The sequence below is a fragment of the Heterodontus francisci genome, chromosome 39 (genome assembly GCF_036365525.1).
Source record: "Heterodontus francisci isolate sHetFra1 chromosome 39, sHetFra1.hap1, whole genome shotgun sequence".
In the NCBI taxonomy this organism is placed as follows: Eukaryota; Metazoa; Chordata; class Chondrichthyes; order Heterodontiformes; family Heterodontidae; genus Heterodontus; species Heterodontus francisci.
Window position 1 is genome coordinate 38077644 of NC_090409.1, and position 16423 is coordinate 38094066.

General features: G+C 49.9%; 1 protein-coding gene across 1 annotated transcript in view; it reads right to left on the minus strand.

Moving 5' to 3' along the window:
* Positions 1 to 2: 2 nt before the first annotated feature.
* Positions 3 to 16423, minus strand: part of cadm4 (cell adhesion molecule 4) — a 141210-nt gene continuing 124789 nt past the window's right edge. The window contains exons 7-8 of the mRNA XM_068018504.1: positions 8938 to 9066; positions 3 to 5015 (exon numbers count right to left, since the gene is read on the minus strand). Of these exons, the coding sequence (XP_067874605.1) occupies positions 4906 to 5015; positions 8938 to 9066 (239 nt within the window). The 3' untranslated portion in view covers positions 3 to 4905. The remainder of the gene's footprint in view (positions 5016 to 8937; positions 9067 to 16423) is intronic.

Here is a 16423-nt window from a genome sequence, read left to right on the forward strand (position 1 = left end):
CATCGCCCTACAAATTTTTCCCCTTCCAGTATTTCCCCAATTCCCCCTTTTGAAAGTTACTATTGAATCTGCTTCCACCGCCCTTTCAGGCAGCGCGTTCCAGATCACAACAACTCACTGCGTCAAAAAAATTCTCCTCCTCTCCCCCCCTCTGGTTCTTTTACCGATTATCCTCAATCTGTGTCCCTCTGGTTACCGACCCTCCTGCCACTGGGAACAGTTTCTCCTCATTTACTCCATCGAAAACCCCCTGGTGATTTTGAACACCTCGATTAAATCTCCCCCCTTAACCTTCTCTGCTCTAAGGAGAACAATCCCAGCTTCTCCCAGTCTCTCCGCATCAACTGAAGACCCTCATCCCTGGGAACATTCCAGTAAATCTCCCTCCGAACCCTCTCCAAGACCCCGACATCCTTCCTAAAGTGTGTGGCGACCGGAATTGGATGCAATTCTCTGGCAGGAGGAGAGAAATGGTGGATGGGGGCTACGGGATTTCGAACACCAGTCGTTGGTAATGTGGTACAGCACTGCCTCCTGGTGTTAGGGATCTCCATCCGACAGCTGAAAACCATAATTACTGAGTGTTCTGAATGACCCTCCCCTCCCTCCCCGCCCCCCCCCACCCTGTGTTACCCTTTCAGCAGGCAGTCCGTTACCTGCCCGTTGAAGGTCTGTGCATTTCAGGGCAACAGTAATATGTAAAATAACACCCCACCGGAAGGGGTTAGTAAATTCTGCTACCTTGGCTCCACGGTGACAGCCAATCTGCCCCTTGATGCAGAGCTCCATACACATGTAGGGAAAGTAGCTGTCACGTTTGGCCGACTTGTGAAAAGTGCATGGGGATAACACCAAGCTCACCCTGAGGACCAAATTGATGGTTTATCAGGGCTGTACTCTCAGAACCTTACTGCATGGGCGACTTACAGCTACCAGGAAAAGAAGCTCAATAATTTCCATCTTGACCTTCTGTACGGTGAGGTAGCAGGGGACAGACGACCAGTGGGATTCCCCAAACTCTGCAAGCGTGACACGAAGGCCCCAAAATGTCAACTATCGTACCCGGGAGTCACCAGCTGGTGAAAGGGGGAATGGCGACACAGTCTGTGAGCGCCACCACGAAGGCCAATAAGTGCCAAGGTCAAAAACAACAACTAACAACTAATGTGCGTCACTTGTAGCAGAACCTGCTTCTTAATGCAACAAAAACAAGAAATGCTGGATTCATTATCTGCTGCTTCTTTTAATGCCCCTGAATTGGAGACTAAACATGGCTTATAATCACTGGGTTGCAATTAAGGCCTGACGGTCAATTTCCACCCCCTCCCCCCTCCCCCGCAGACCTCCATCCCTCTTCCTCCTCCCACACACACACACACACGCACGCACACACACACAATTTGCAGTTTGAAGCGTTTGTCAGCAAAGCTAGCTGACAGAAACTGAGCAAGAACGAACGGCCAAGCATCAGAAACTGATTCAGCACTGATTCAAATTTTTTACTGCAGCGTCAGAAAGTTGAGGCCCATTTCCCTGCCCTGGAGACCGCCGCCCCCCCCGCCCCCCCACCACCCCCCTCGGCCCAAGCTAGGAAGATAGTGGCAAGTTCGCAGTGTTTCCAGTCGTCAAATTTCTGCGATCCAGTTTGCGGCTCCCCTCGTCCATCACTCTGCTCTCATGGGAGGGAATCACTTTCCCCTTCTGCTTTGTCATAACATTGGGAAATCCCTAGTTCTGAACTTTCACTCTCGGAAGAAAGCACAGCAGTGGTAAAGTGACCACCAAGAAATAAGACCCCAAATTTTCACGCATTGAATGAATTGCGGCCTTTTTCGAAAAAAAAAAAACCGTGGTTGAAGAACTCTATTTTCCCCCTCTCTCCCATTCCGAGTAATAATCAGTATCAGTCTGAATGGAATAATTTGGGGAGATGTTCAAAATCTGGGAGAGGCAGTAGCTTTGCTGGACCACTAGGCGGCGCCAGTTCACCACACAGCAGCGCCACCGGGTGGTTAAACAGCGGTACTACAGGAGGCATTCCATCCAAGCACCCTCTTGTGGGTTTTTGGGGATTTTTGGGCTGGGGAAAAGGGAGGGGTGGGGGTTTAAAATGTCAGCCTGCATCCCTTGAGTATGCACCCCTCAGTTTATACCTGGGCCCACTCTTCCACCTGGGGGTGGGGTAGAGTTTGTTGGGCTGGTTGCCTGCAGCATCGCCATTGTACCAGCAGATGGTGCCATTGCTCCACGTGACACCAAAAAAAGAGCGCCGCCCTGTGGCAAAATGGGGCCACTGCCAGGGAAGGGTCACATTTTCACCCAGGGTTCAAGCAAGGGAGGTCCAGCTGGGGTTTGCTCGTGTAGTCGACTTTAGGGAATACTTTCCGAACAATTTGAGGGAATAATTTCCCGGTGGCAAGAGCTTCCCCTCTGTGTGCTTTGTGCAGTGCAGTCGTCAGAGGCGCCAATAAACAGAGGAGCAAGAGGAGGCCATTCAGCCCCTCCAGCCTGTACCGCCATTCAATGAGATCACGGCTGACCTGTGATCTAACTCCATATTTCCCGCCTTTGCCCCATATCCCTTAATACCTCTGGTTAACAAAAATCGATCAATCTCTGATTTAAAATGAACAATTGATCCAGACATCGATTCCCGTTTGTGGAAGAGAATTCCAAACTTCTCCCGCCCTTTGTGTGTTGAAGTGTTTCCGAATTTCAGTCCCGAAAGGGTCCCTGGCTATAATTTTTAGGCTCTGCCCCACCCACCCCGAGTCCGAGACTGCCCAAGCAAAGAGTAGAAGCCTATGATCTCATTATTCACAGGGAGAGAGAGAGAGAGAGAGAGAGAGAGAATGCATTGCCAAAACTCTCCTGAAATATCAGGGCTTGTTGTCGGGAGTAGGGACGCAGAGGAAATCAGCCAGAGCTGACGGTTTGCACGAACAGAATCCGTTGGGAGTGAATCCCGGTCAATTTTCATTCTGTGGTCAGAAACCCACCCAGGACTGGTGGGGGATTGGGAGGGAGTGGGCGGGGGGGGGGGGGGAGGGGGGGGGGTGGTGGGTAAGGGGAACCAGACGCTGAATTAAAATATTCATTCCTTATCAGACAAGTAGCCTCATTCACAGATACGTCACAATACAGGAGAAGGGTCGCAATTCATTAATGGGCAGATCAATTACTCAATTAGATCAATTTGTAATCCATCAGAGCGTGCAAGACAGAGGAGCAGGAGGAGGCCACTCGGCCCCTCAACCCTGCTACCCCATTCAATAAGATCATGGCTGATCCGCTACCTCAACTCCACTTTCCCGCCCTATCCCTCGATCTCCCTCAGCGCCCAAAAATCTCTCGATCTCGGTCTTGAATATACTCAATGACTGATCATCCACAGCTCTCTGGGGTAGAGAATTCCAGAGATTCACAACCCTCCGAGTGAAGACATTTCTCCCCATCTCAGTCCCCAATGGCCGACCCCTTATCCTGAGACTGGTACCCCCCTCCCCCACCCCCAGTTCTAGACTCTCCAGTCAGCGGAGGGGGCAGGGGGGGGGGAAACAGCCTCTCAACATCTACCCTCTGAGAATTATTTACGTTTCAATGAGATCACCTAAATACTGGGGAATACAGACCTGCTCTACACAAGGCCAGGTATGTGAAATGAGCCCTTGTTAATTGGACTAATAGGTGATGTTGTTGTTGACCCCAATGTCACATGACAAAAGCAAAGAGGCGTTACTGATAATACGCCAATCAAACTGAGAAATGCTTCAAGTAACAATATCTCATTGCAACATAGCCAGAGAGACTGTGAAAAGACAGTCTGTTGTTTAAACGCAACTTCAGTCTGTCTTCAGGTTGTCTGAAATACTGACTGAATTTTCCGCTGATTTATTAGCGGGAGCCGGAATCTTCCTCTCAAGTCGTGTTTGACTGGCGATTGATTGAATATACATTTGCTTCTATTTTTTTCTCTCTAAATAGATGGTTTCAATACTGGTTAGGAATGAAATATTTTTCAATACTCGTTCTCTGCTTTGCTTAACTACCGTGTCTCTGCCACTGCATCGTCTTTCCCAGGAGCACTCTGGGCTCAGCCGCAATGACTGGTGGGTAAACAGCATCGACAAGGACTGATGACGAGCCAATCCCGCGACACCAGCGCGATGGCTGTCTTTCCGTTCCGTACCATTCCATGATTCTATGGACGTGATTGGCAGTTGGGTTACTTCCAGGAAGTATCAGTGCTCAGTGACATCGTCTACCCGAGCAGCAAAGAGACATCAGAAGAATGCCAAGAGAAATAAGGGACCATTAAAAATGACAATATAAGAACCGATTAAAGCCCATGCGAGCAGTAACTCATAGAGAGTAAGCCAGAGTAATTAAATAAACAGAGATCGAGGATTGCAATGAATAGTTCTCCCAGCAGAAGATGGTGGTTATTCTCAGTACCTGACACACTCCCATTCACCAAACAAAAAAACAGGATTGTGTTCTTAAACGAAATAAAATGGCTGACCCATTGACTCTACCCCCAGCCTCGCAATCTCTCCGCAGGAATTCAATGCCGACGTGAAATATGTCTGGAAGGCATCACCAACTATGCTAGCATAGTAATCACTCAGTAATCATCAGCCGTCTTCCTTCTGTCGTCTTCAGGATGTAATTGCTCACGAAACAAGGGTTTTGTGGACTTTTTCTGACCCACGGAATTTTTTCTTTTTTAAGATATATATATATATAATCAAATCCAGAGATGCAGCATTAACGTGTTCAGTCCTGTAAGGTGAAGTGTCTGTCAACAGGAAGTTTATTCATTAAAAAAAGCAATGTTATCGAGTGTTTTAACACTGCACATCCATCCAGTGACGGGCTGCAAACAGTCCAGCCCCCTCCGACAGTCTAGATGAAATACTCTTTCTTTCGTTCGTGACTTTCATTCCCGTTGATAAATGCCTCCCGTGCTTCACCGTGTTCATCCAATCCGCTGGCTTCGTGTGTCAGGTATGACCCTAGGTAGATGACAGAGACAAGTTTAGCAATCACGGCACTTTGAAAGCAATGTAAATACAAAGAAGGGACATTTATATTGTGTCTTTCATTATGTTGGGATATCAATAAAGCGGGATGATTGATTGAAGTGTAATCACTACTGGAATGTAGGAAATGCCATATGCGCACAGCAAGATCCCACAAACAGCAATGTGATAATGACCCAGATCATTGTTTTTTTTTAGTGATGTTGGTTGAGGGATGAATATTGTCCCCAGGACACCGGGGAGAACGCCCCCCCCCCCCCCCCCCCCCCGCTCTTCTTCCAAATAGTGGACGTGGGATCTTTTACACCCACCTGAGAGGGCAGACGGGGGCCTCGGTTTAATGTCTCATTTGAAAGATGGCACCTCTGACAGTGCAGCACTCCCTCAGTACTGACCCTCCGACAATGCAGCACTCCCTCAGTACTGACCCTCTGACAGTGCAGCACTCCCTCAGTACTGACCCTCCGACAGTGCAGCACTCCTTCAGTACTGACCCTCCGACAGTGCAGCACTCCCTCAGTACTGACCCTCCGACAGTGCAGCACTCCCTCAGTACAGACCCTCCGACAGTGCAGCACTCCCTCAGTACTGATCCTCCGACAATGCAGCACTCCCTCCGTACTGACCCTCCGACAATGCAGCACTCCCTCAGTACTGACCCTCCGACAGTGCAGCACTCCTTCAGTACTGACCCTCCGACAGTGCAGCACTCCCTCAGTACTGACCCTCCGACAGTGCAGCACTCCCTCAGTACAGACCCTCCAACAGTGCAGCACTCCCTCAGTACTGACCCTCCGACAATGCAGCACTCCCTCAGTACTGACCCTCCGACAGTGCAGCACTCCCTCAGTACTGACCCTCCGACAGTGCGGCACTCCCTCAGTACTGACCCTCCTGAGGGAGTGCCGCACTGTCAGAGGTGCTGTCTTCCGGATGAGACATTAAACGAGGCTTGGATATCACAGGGGCAGGAATGGATGTTGGATGTTCTGGGGTTTAGATGTTTCAAAAGGAATAGGGAGGGAGGTAAAAGAGGTGGGGGAGTGGCATTGTTAATCAGGGATAGTATCACAGATGCAGAAAGGGAGGTCGTCGAGGAGGGTTTGTCTACTGAGTCATTATGGGTGGAAGTCAGAAACAGGAAAGGAGCAGTCACTTTATTGGGAGTTTTCTATAGACCCCCCAATAGCAACAGAGACATGGAGGAACAGATTGGGAGGCAGATTTTGGAAAGGTGCAGAAGTAACAGGGTTGTTGTCATGGGTGACTTCAACTTCCCTAATATTGATTGGAACCTCCTTAGTGCAAATAGTTTGGATGGAGTAGATTTTGTCAGGTGTGTCCAGGAAGGTTTCCTGACTCAATATGTAGATAGGCCGACTAGAGGGGAGGCTATGTTGGACTTGGTGCTTGGCAACGAACCAGGCCAGGTGGCAGATCTCTCGGTGGGAGAGCATTTCGGTGATAGTGATCACAACTCCCTGATCTTTACTATAGTCATGGAGAGGGACAGGAGCAGACAGGATGGGAAAATATTTAATTGGGGGAGGGGAAATTACAATGCTATTAGGCAGGAACTGGGGAGCATAAACTGGGAACAGATGTTCTCAGGGAAATACACGACAGAAATATGGAGGTTGTTTAGGGAGCACTTGCTGCGACTGCTGGATAGGTTTGTCCCGATGAGGCAAGGAAGGGATGGTAGGGTGAAGGAACCTTGGATGACAAGAGATGTGGAACAGCTAGTCAAGAGGAAGAAGGAAGCATACTTAAGGTTGAGGAAGCAAGGATCAGACAGGGCTCTAGAGGGTTACAAGGTAGCCAGGAAGGAACTGAAGAATGGACTTAGGAGAGCTAGAAGGGGACATGAAAAAGTCTTGGTGGATAGGATTAAGGAAAATCCCAAGGCATTCTACACTTATGTGAGGAACAAGAGGATGGCCAGAGTGAGGGTAGGGCCGATCAGGGATAGTGGAGGGAACTTGTGCTTGGAGTCGGAGGAGGTAGGGGAGGTCCTAAATAAATACTTTGCTTCAGTATTCACTAGTGAGAGGGACCGGGTCGCTTGTGAGGACAGCGTGGAACAGGCTGATATGCTCGAACAGGTTGAGGTTAAGAGGGAGGATGTGCTGGAAATTTTGAATGATATGAGGGCAGATAAGTCCCCGGGGCCAGACGGGATATACCCAAGGTTATTACAGGAAGCGAGGGAAGAGATTGCCGCGCCTTTGGCGATGATCTTTGCGTCCTCACTGTCCACTGGAGTAGTACCGGATGATTGGAGGGTGGCAAATGTTGTTCCCTTGTTCAAGAAAGGGAATAGGGATAACCCTGGGAATTATAGACCAGTCAGTCTTACGTCGGTAGTGGGCAAATTATTGGAGAGGATTCTGAGAGACAGGATTTATGATTATTTGGAAAAGCATGGTTTGATTAGAGACAGTCAGCATGGCTTTGTGAGGGGCAGGTCATGCCTCACAAGCCTTATTGAATTCTTTGAGGATGTGACAAAACACATTGATCAAGGAAGAGCAGTGGATGTGGTGTATATGGATTTTAGCAAGGCATTTGATAAGGTTCCCCATGGTAGGCTCATTCAGAAAGTAAGGAGGCATGGGATACAGGGAAAGTTGGCTGTCTGGATACAGAATTGGCTGGCCCATAGAAGACAGAGGGTGGTAGTAGATGGAAAGTATTCAGCCTGGAGCTCGGTGACCAGTGGTGTTCCGCAGGGATCTGTTCTGGGACCTCTGCTCTTTGTGATTTTTATAAATGACTTGGATGAGGAAGTGGAAGGCTGTGTTAATAAGTTTGTCGATGATACAAAGGTTGCTGGAGTTGTGGATAGTGTGGAATGCTGTTGTAGGTTGCAACGGGACATTGACAGGATGCAGAGCTGGGCTGAGAAGTGGCAAATGGAGTTCAACCTGGATAAGTGTGAAGTGGTTCATTTTGGAAGGTCGAATTTGAATGCGGAATACAGGCTTAAAGACAGGATTCTTGGTAGTGTGGAGGAACAGAGGGATCTTGGGGTCCATGTCCATAGATAGCTCAAAGTTGCCACCCAAGTTGATAGGGTTGTTAAGAAGGTGTATGGTGTGTTGGCTTTCATTAACAAGGGGATTGAGTTTAAGAGCCGTGAGGTTATGCTGCAGCTCTATAAGACCCTGGTTAGACCACACTTGGAATATTGTGTTCAGTTCTGGTCGCCTCATTATAGGAAGGATGTGGAAGCTTTATTGAGGGTGCAGAGGAGATTTACCAGGATGCTGCCTGGACTGGAGGGCATGTCTTACGAAGAAAGATTGAGGGAGCTCAGGCTTTTCTCATTGGAGCGAAGAAGGATGAGAGGTGACTTGATAGAGGGGTACAAGATGATGAGAGGCATAGATAGAGTGGATAGTCAGAGACTTTTTCCCAGGGTGGAAAGGGTCATCACTAGGGGGCATAATTTTAAGGTGATTGGAGGAAGGTTTCGGGGAGATGTCAGAGGTAGGTCCTTTACACAGAGAGTGGTGGGTGCGTGGAATGCATTGCCAGCGGTGGTAGTAGAAGCAGATACATTAGGGACATTTAAGCGACTCTTGGATCGGTACATGGATGATAGTAGAATGAAGGGTAGGTAGGTAGTTTGATCTTAGAGTAGGTTAAAGGGTCGGCACAACATCGTGGGCCGAAGGGCCTGTACTGTGCTGGACTGTTCTATGTTCTATGAGGCCCCATCTTCTCTCTCAGGTGGTTGTAAAAGATGACCTGGGGTTGTGAAAGTTGCGATAGAGATGGAAGTGAGGGTGAGGTGGGGTTTAGTTAGGGTACATCACAGTATCATCACAGTGTGGGTTCAGAAACTGCCAGGAGACTGTTGAATATTCTATATTGTAAAAATATCCCTCACCTTTTTGTCTCATGGAGCACCACACCGACACAATCAGGATACAAATAATCACAAAAACAAAGACTGCTAAAACTCCGCCAACAACAGCATAACTGATTGAAGTCTGGGATTCCACAACTGCCCCTGGATCTAGAGACAGAGAGAGACAGAGAGAGGGTTAGATTACAGGTATAGCACTCTCCCTTACTGAATACACTATTAGCCCATATAAATCAACACTGCTCAGAACAATGGGAGCACAGGCTTTCTGATCGTAATTTGCTGCCAACATTTATTGCCCCCCCCCCCACCCCGCCCCTTCCCCTGCCGTCTGCCCTCTCAGGTGGGTGTAAAAGATCCCACGGCCACTATTTGGAAGAAGAGCGGGGGTGGGGGGAGTTCTCCCCGGTGTCCTGGGGACAATATTCATCCCCAAACCAACATCAGTTAAAAAAAAAACCCCCCAGATGATCGGGGTCATTATCACATTGCTGTTTGTGGGATCTTGCTGTGCACAAATTGACCACATTTGGCTGTGAAGTGCTTTGGGCCATCCTGAGGAGGTGAAAGGCGCTAGAGAAATGCACATCTTAATTATTTGCAGGTGAATGGCCTCCTTCTGTGCTGGCCTGTTCCACGATTCAATGATTTGGCATCGCAGCAGTGTACGTATATATATATATATATTCCAGTTACGCTATAACAAAAACCCTTTGGCTATTACTTGGAGTCTTGTGGACCTCAACACCAGTTCACATGCCAAAGGAACAAGTAATATTTTACTGCTTCCATCCCCCTCTCCCTGGCAACAGTCCGAGATTAGACCAGTCGCTTCACGGCCTTGGTGTCACATTTGACCCCGAGATGAGTTTCCGACCTCATATCCGCCCCATCACTAAGATCGTCCATTTCCACCTCGGTAACATCACCCGACTCCGCCCCCTGTCTCAGCTCATCTGCTGCTGAAACCCTCATTCGCTCTCCTGACTGCTCTCCCACATTCTACCCTCCGTAAACTTCAGCTCATCCCAAACTCTGCTGTCCCCGTGTCCGAATCCACACCGAGTCCCGTTCATCCGTCACCCCCTGTTACTCACTGACCTACACTGACTCACAGTCCGGTAACACCTCCCATTTTCAAATTCACATCCTTGTTTGCAAATCACTCCATGGCCTCCTCACCCCCTCCCTATCTCTGTAACCTCCTCCAGCCCCTACAACCCTCCCTATCTCTGTAACCTCCTCCAGCCCCGACAACCCTCCCTATCTCTGTAACCTCCTCCAGCCCCTACAACCCTCCCTATCTCTGTAACCTCCTCCAGCCCCGACAACCCTCCCTATCTCTGTAACCTCCTCCAGCCCCTACAACCCTCCCTATCTCTGCAACCACCTCCAGCGCCTACAACCCTCCCTATCTCTGTAACCTCCTCCAGCCCCTACAACACTCCCTATCTCTGTAACCTCCTCCAGCCCCTACAACCCTCCCTATCTCTGTAACTTCCTCCAGCCCCTACAACCCTCCCTATCTCTGTAATTTCCTCCAGCCCCTACAACCCTCCCTATCTCTGTAACCTCCTCCAGCCCCAGCAACCCTCACTATCTCTGTAACTTCCTCCAGCCCCTACAACCCTCCCTATCTCTGTAACCTCCTCCAGCCCCGACAACCCTCCCTATCTCGATAACCTCCTCCAGCCCCTACAACCCTCCCTATCTCTGGAACCACCTCCAGCCCCTACAACCCTCCCTATCTCTGTAACCTCCTCCAGCCCCTACAACACTCCCTATCTCTGCAACCTCCTCCAGCCCCTACAACCCTCCCTATCTCTGTAACCTCCTCCAGCCCCTACAACCCTCCCTATCTCTGTAACTTCCTCCAGCCCCTACAACCCTCCCTATCTCTGTAACTTCCTCCAGCCCCTACAACCCTCCCTATCTCTGTAACCTCCTCCAGCCCCTACAACCCTCCCTATCTCTGTAACCTCCTCCAGCCCCTACAACCCTCCCTATCTCTGTAACCTCCTCCAGCCCCTACAACCCTCCCTATCTCTGTAACTTCCTCCAGCCCCTACAACCCTCCCTATCTCTGTAATTTCCTCCAGCCCCTACAACCCTCCCTATCTCTGTAACCTCCTCCAGCCCCAACAACCCTCACTATCTCTGTAACTTCCTCCAGCCCCTACAACCCTCCCTATCTCTGTAACCTCCTCCAGCCCCGACAACCCTCCCTATCTCTATAACCTCCTCCAGCCCCTACAACCCTCCCTATCTCTGGAACCACCTCCAGCCCCTACAACCCTCCCTATCTCTGTAACCTCCTCCAGCCCCTACAACACTCCCCATCTCTGCAACCTCCTCCAGCCCCTACAACCCTCCCTATCTCTGTAACCTCCTCCAGCCCCTACAACCCTCCCTATCTCTGTAACTTCCTCCAGCCCCTACAACCCTCCCTATCTCTGTAACTTCCTCCAGCCCCTACAACCCTCCCTATCTCTGTAACCTCCTCCAGCCCCAACAACCCTCACTATCTCTGTAACTTCCTCCAGCCCCTACAACCCTCCCGATCTCTGTAACCTCCTCCAGCCCCTACAACCCTCCCTATCTCTGTAACCTCCTCCAGCCCCTACAACCCTCCCTATCTCTGTAACCTCCTCCAGCCCCTACAACCCTCCCTATCTCTGTAACTTCCTCCAGCCCCTACAACCCTCCCTATCTCTGTAACTTCCTCCAGCCCCTACAACCCTCCCTATCTCTGTAACCTCCTCCAGCCCCTACAACCCTCCCTATCTCTGTAACTTCCTCCAGCCCCTACAACCCTCCCTATCTCTGTAACCTCCTCCAGCCCCTACAACCCTCCCTATCACTGTAACCTCCTCCAGCTCCTACAACCCTCCCTATCTCTGTAACCTCCTCCAGCCCCTACAACCCTCCCTATCTCTGTAACCTCCTCCAGCCCCGACAACCCTCCCTATCTCTATAACCTCCTCCAGCCCCTACAACCCTCCCTATCTCTGGAACCACCTCCAGCCCCTACAACCCTCCCTATCTCTGTAACCTCCTCCAGCCCCTACAACACTCCCTATCTCTGCAACCTCCTCCAGCCCCTACAACCCTCCCTATCTCTGTAACCTCCTCCAGCCCCTACAACCCTCCCTATCTCTGTAACTTCCTCCAGCCCCTACAACCCTCCCTATCTCTGTAACTTCCTCCAGCCCCTACAACCCTCCCTATCTCTGTAACCTCCTCCAGCCCCAACAACCCTCACTATCTCTGTAACTTCCTCCAGCCCCTACAACCCTCCCTATCTCTGTAACCTCCTCCAGCCCCGACAACCCTCCCTATCACTGTAACCTCCTCCAGCCCCTACAACCCTCCCTATCTCTGTAACCTCCTCCAGCCCCTACAACCCTCCCTATCTCTGTAACCTCCTCCAGCCCCGACAACCCTCCCTATCTCTGTAACCTCCTCCAGCCCCTACAACCCTCCCTATCTCTGGAACCACCTCCAGCCCCTACAACCCTCCCTATCTCTGTAACCTCCTCCAGCCCCTACAACACTCCCTATCTCTGTATCCTCCTCCAGCCTCTACAACCCTCCCTATCTCTGTAACCTCCTCCAGCCCCTACAACCCACCCTATCTCTGTAACCTCCTCCAGCCCCTACAACCCTCCCTATCTCTGTAACCACCTCCAGCCCCTACAATCCTCCCTATCTCTGGAACCTCCTCCAGCCCCTACAACCCTCCCTATCTCTGTAACCTCCTCCAGCCCCTACAACCCTCCCTATCTCTGTAACCTCCTCCAGCCCCTACAACACTCCCTATCTCTGTATCCTACTCCAGCCTCTACAACCCTCCCTATCTCTGTATCCTACTCCAGCCCCTACAACCCACCCTATCTCTGTAACCTCCTCCAGCCCCTACAACCCTCCCTATCTCTGTAACCACCTCCAGCCCCTACAATCCTTCCTATCTCTGTAACCTCCTCCAGCCCCTACAACCCTCCCTATCTCTGTAACCTCCTCCAGCCCCTACAACCCTCCGAGATCACTGCGCTCCCTCCATTTCCGCCCTCTTGCCCATCCCCCGATTCCCATCGCTCCACCATTGGCGGCCGTGCCTTCAGCTGCCTGGGGCCCTAAGCTCTGGAATTCCCTCCCTAAACCTCTCTCTCTCTCCTCCTTTAAGACGCTCCTTATTGAGAGGAGTTATGGGGAGGTCGTCACACCTCAGGTAAAAGAAGTAGGTAGATGGGTTACCGTCAGGGGAAGGAGAGGGAACCAGCAGGCAGTGCAGGGATCCCCTGTGGCCGTTTCCCTCAACAACAGGTATACCGTTTTGGATACTGTTGCGGGGGACGACTTACCAGGGGTAAGCAATGGGGTACAGGTATCTGGCACAGAGTCTGTCCCTGTTGCTCAGAAGGGAAGGGGGAAGAGGAGCAGAACATTAGTCATTGGGGACTCCATAGTTAGGGGAACAGATAGGAGGTTCTGTGGGAACGAGAGAGACTCACGGTTGGTATGTTGCCTCCCAGGTGCCAGGGTTCGTGATGTCTCGGATCGTGTTTTTGGGATCCTTAATGGGGAGGGGGAGCAGCCCCAAGTCGTGGTCCACATAGGCACCAACGACATAGGTAGGAAGAGAGATGGGGATTTAAGACAGAAATTCAGGGAGCTAGGGTGGAAGCTGAGAGCGAGAACAAACAGAGTTGTTATCTCTGGGTTGTTGCCCGTGCCACGTGCTAGCAAAGCGAGGAATAGGGAGAGAGAGGAGTTGAACACGTGGCTGCAGGGATGGTGCAGGAGGGAGGGTTTTGGTTTCCTGGATAATTGGGGCTCTTTCTGGGGTAGGTGGGACCTCTACAAACAGGATGGTCTTCACCTGAACCAGAGGGGTACCAATATCCTGGGGGGGAGATTTGCTAGTGCTCTTCGGGGGGGTTTAAACTAATTCAGCAGGGGAATGGGAACCTAAATTGTAGTTCCAGTGTACAGGATGTTGAGAGTAGTGAGGTCAGGGATATGGTTACAAGGACGCAAGAGGGCACTGGCAAGCAAGAACCTGGTTTAAAGTGTGTCTATTTCAACGCCAGGAGCATCCGGAATAAGGTGGGTGAGCTTGCAGCATGGGTTGGTACCTGGGATCTCGATGTAGTGGCCATTTCGGAGACATGGGTAGAGCAGGGGCAGGAATGGATGTTGCAGATTCCGGGATTTAGATGTTTCAGTAAGAACAGAGAAGATGGTAAAAGAGGGGGGGGTGTGGCATTGTTAATCAAGCAGAGTATTACAGCGACAGAAAGGACGTTTGAGGACTCGTCTACTGAGGTAGTATGGGCTGAGGTTAGAAACAGGACAGGTTACCCTGTTGGGAGTCTTTTATAGACCTCCGAATAGTTCCAGAGATGTAGAGGAAAGGATAGCGAAGATGATTCTCGACAGGGGTGAGAGTAACAGGGTAGTTGTTATGGGGGACTTTAACTTTCCAAATATCGACTGGAAATACTATAGTTAGAGTACTTTAGATGGGTCAGTTTTTGTCCAGTGTGTGCAGGAGGGTTTTCTGACACAGTATGTAGACAGGCCAACCAGGGGCAATGCCACATTGGATTTGGTACTGGGAAATGAACCCGGCCAGGTGTTAGATTTAGATGTAGGTGAGCACTTTGGTGATAGTGATCACAATTCGGTTAGGTTTACCTTAGCGATGGGCAGGGAGAGGTATATACCGCAGGGCAAGAATTATAACTGGGGGAAAGGAAATTATGATGCGATTAGGCAAGATTTAGGATGCATAGGATGGGGAAGGAAACTGCAGGGGATGGGAACAATCGAAATGTGGAGCTTATTCAAGGAGCAGCTACTGTGTGTCCTTGATAAGTATGTACCTGTCAGGCAGGGAGGAAGTTGTCGAGCGAGGGAGCCGTGGTTTACTAAAGAAGTTGAAGCGCTTGTCAACAGGAAGAAGAAGGCTTATGTTAGGATGAGACGTGAAGGCTCAGTTAGGGTGCTTGAGAGCTACAAGCTAGCCAGGAAGGATCTAAAGGGAGAGCTAAGAAGAGCAAGGAGAGGACAAGAGAAGTCATTGGTGGATCGGATCAGGGAAAACCCTAAGGCTTTCTTTTGGTATATCAGGAATAAAAGAATGACTAGAGTTAGATTAGGGCCAATCAAGGATAGTAGTGGGAAGTTGTGTGTGGAATCAGAGGAGATAGGGGAAGTGTTAAATGAATATTTTGCATCAGTATTTACAGTAGAGAAAGAAAATGTTGTTGAGAATACTGAGATTCAGGCTACGAGGCTAGATGGGATTGAGGTTCACAAGGAGGAGGTGTTATCAATTTTGGAAAGTGTGAAAATAGATAAGTCCCCTGGGCCAGATGGGATTTATCCTAGGATTCTCTGGGAAGCTAGGGAGGAGATTGCAGAGCCTTTGTCCTTGATCTTTATGTCGTCATTGTCGACAGGAATAGTGCCGGAAGACTGGAGGATTGCAAATGTTGTCCCCTTGTTCAAGAAGGGGAGTAGAGACAGCCCTGGTAATTATAGACCTGTGAGCCTTACTTCAGTTGTGGGTAAAATGTTGGAAAAGGTTATAAGAGACAGGATTTATAATCATCTTGAAAAGAATAAGTACATTAGAGATAGTCAGCACGGTTTTGTGACGGGTAGGTCGTGCCTCACAAACCTTATTGAGTTTTTCGAGAAGGTGACCAAACAGGTGGATGAGGGTAAAGCAGTGGATGTGGTGTATATGGATTTCAGTAAGGCGTTTGATAAGGTTCCCCACGGTAGGCTATTGCAGAAAATACGGAAGTATGGGGTTGAAGGCGATTTAGAGCTTTGGATCAGAAATTGGCTAGCTGAAAGAAGACAGAGGGTGGTGGTTGATGGCAAATGTTCATCCTGGAGTTTAGTTACTAGTGGTCTACCGCAAGGATCTGTTTTGGGGCCACTGCTGTTTGTCACTTTTATAAATGACCTGGAAGAGGGTGTAGAAGGGTGGGTTAGTAAATTTGCAGATGACACTAAGGTCGGTGGAGTTGTGGATAGTGCCGAAGGATGTTGTAGGGTACAGAGAGACATAGATAGGCTGCAGAGCTGGGCTGAGAGATGGCAAATGGAGTTTAATGCGGAAAAGTGTGAGGTGATTCACTTTGGAAGGAGTAACAGGAATGCAGAGTACTGGGCTAATGGGAAGATTCTTGGTAGTGTAGATGAACAGAGAGATCTTGGTGTCCAGGTGCATAAATCCCTGAAGGTTGCTAACCAGGTTAATAGGGCTGTTAAGAAGGCATATAGTGTGTTAGCTTTTATTAGTAGGGGGGTCGAGTTTCGGAGCCACGAGGTCATGCTGCAGCTGTACAAGACTCTGGTGAGACCGCACCTGGAGTATTGCGTGCAGTTCTGGTCACCGCATTATAGGAAGGATGTGGAAGCTATGGAAAGGGTGCAGAGGAGATTTACTAGGATGTTGCCTGGTATGGAGGGAAGGTCTTACGAGGAAAGG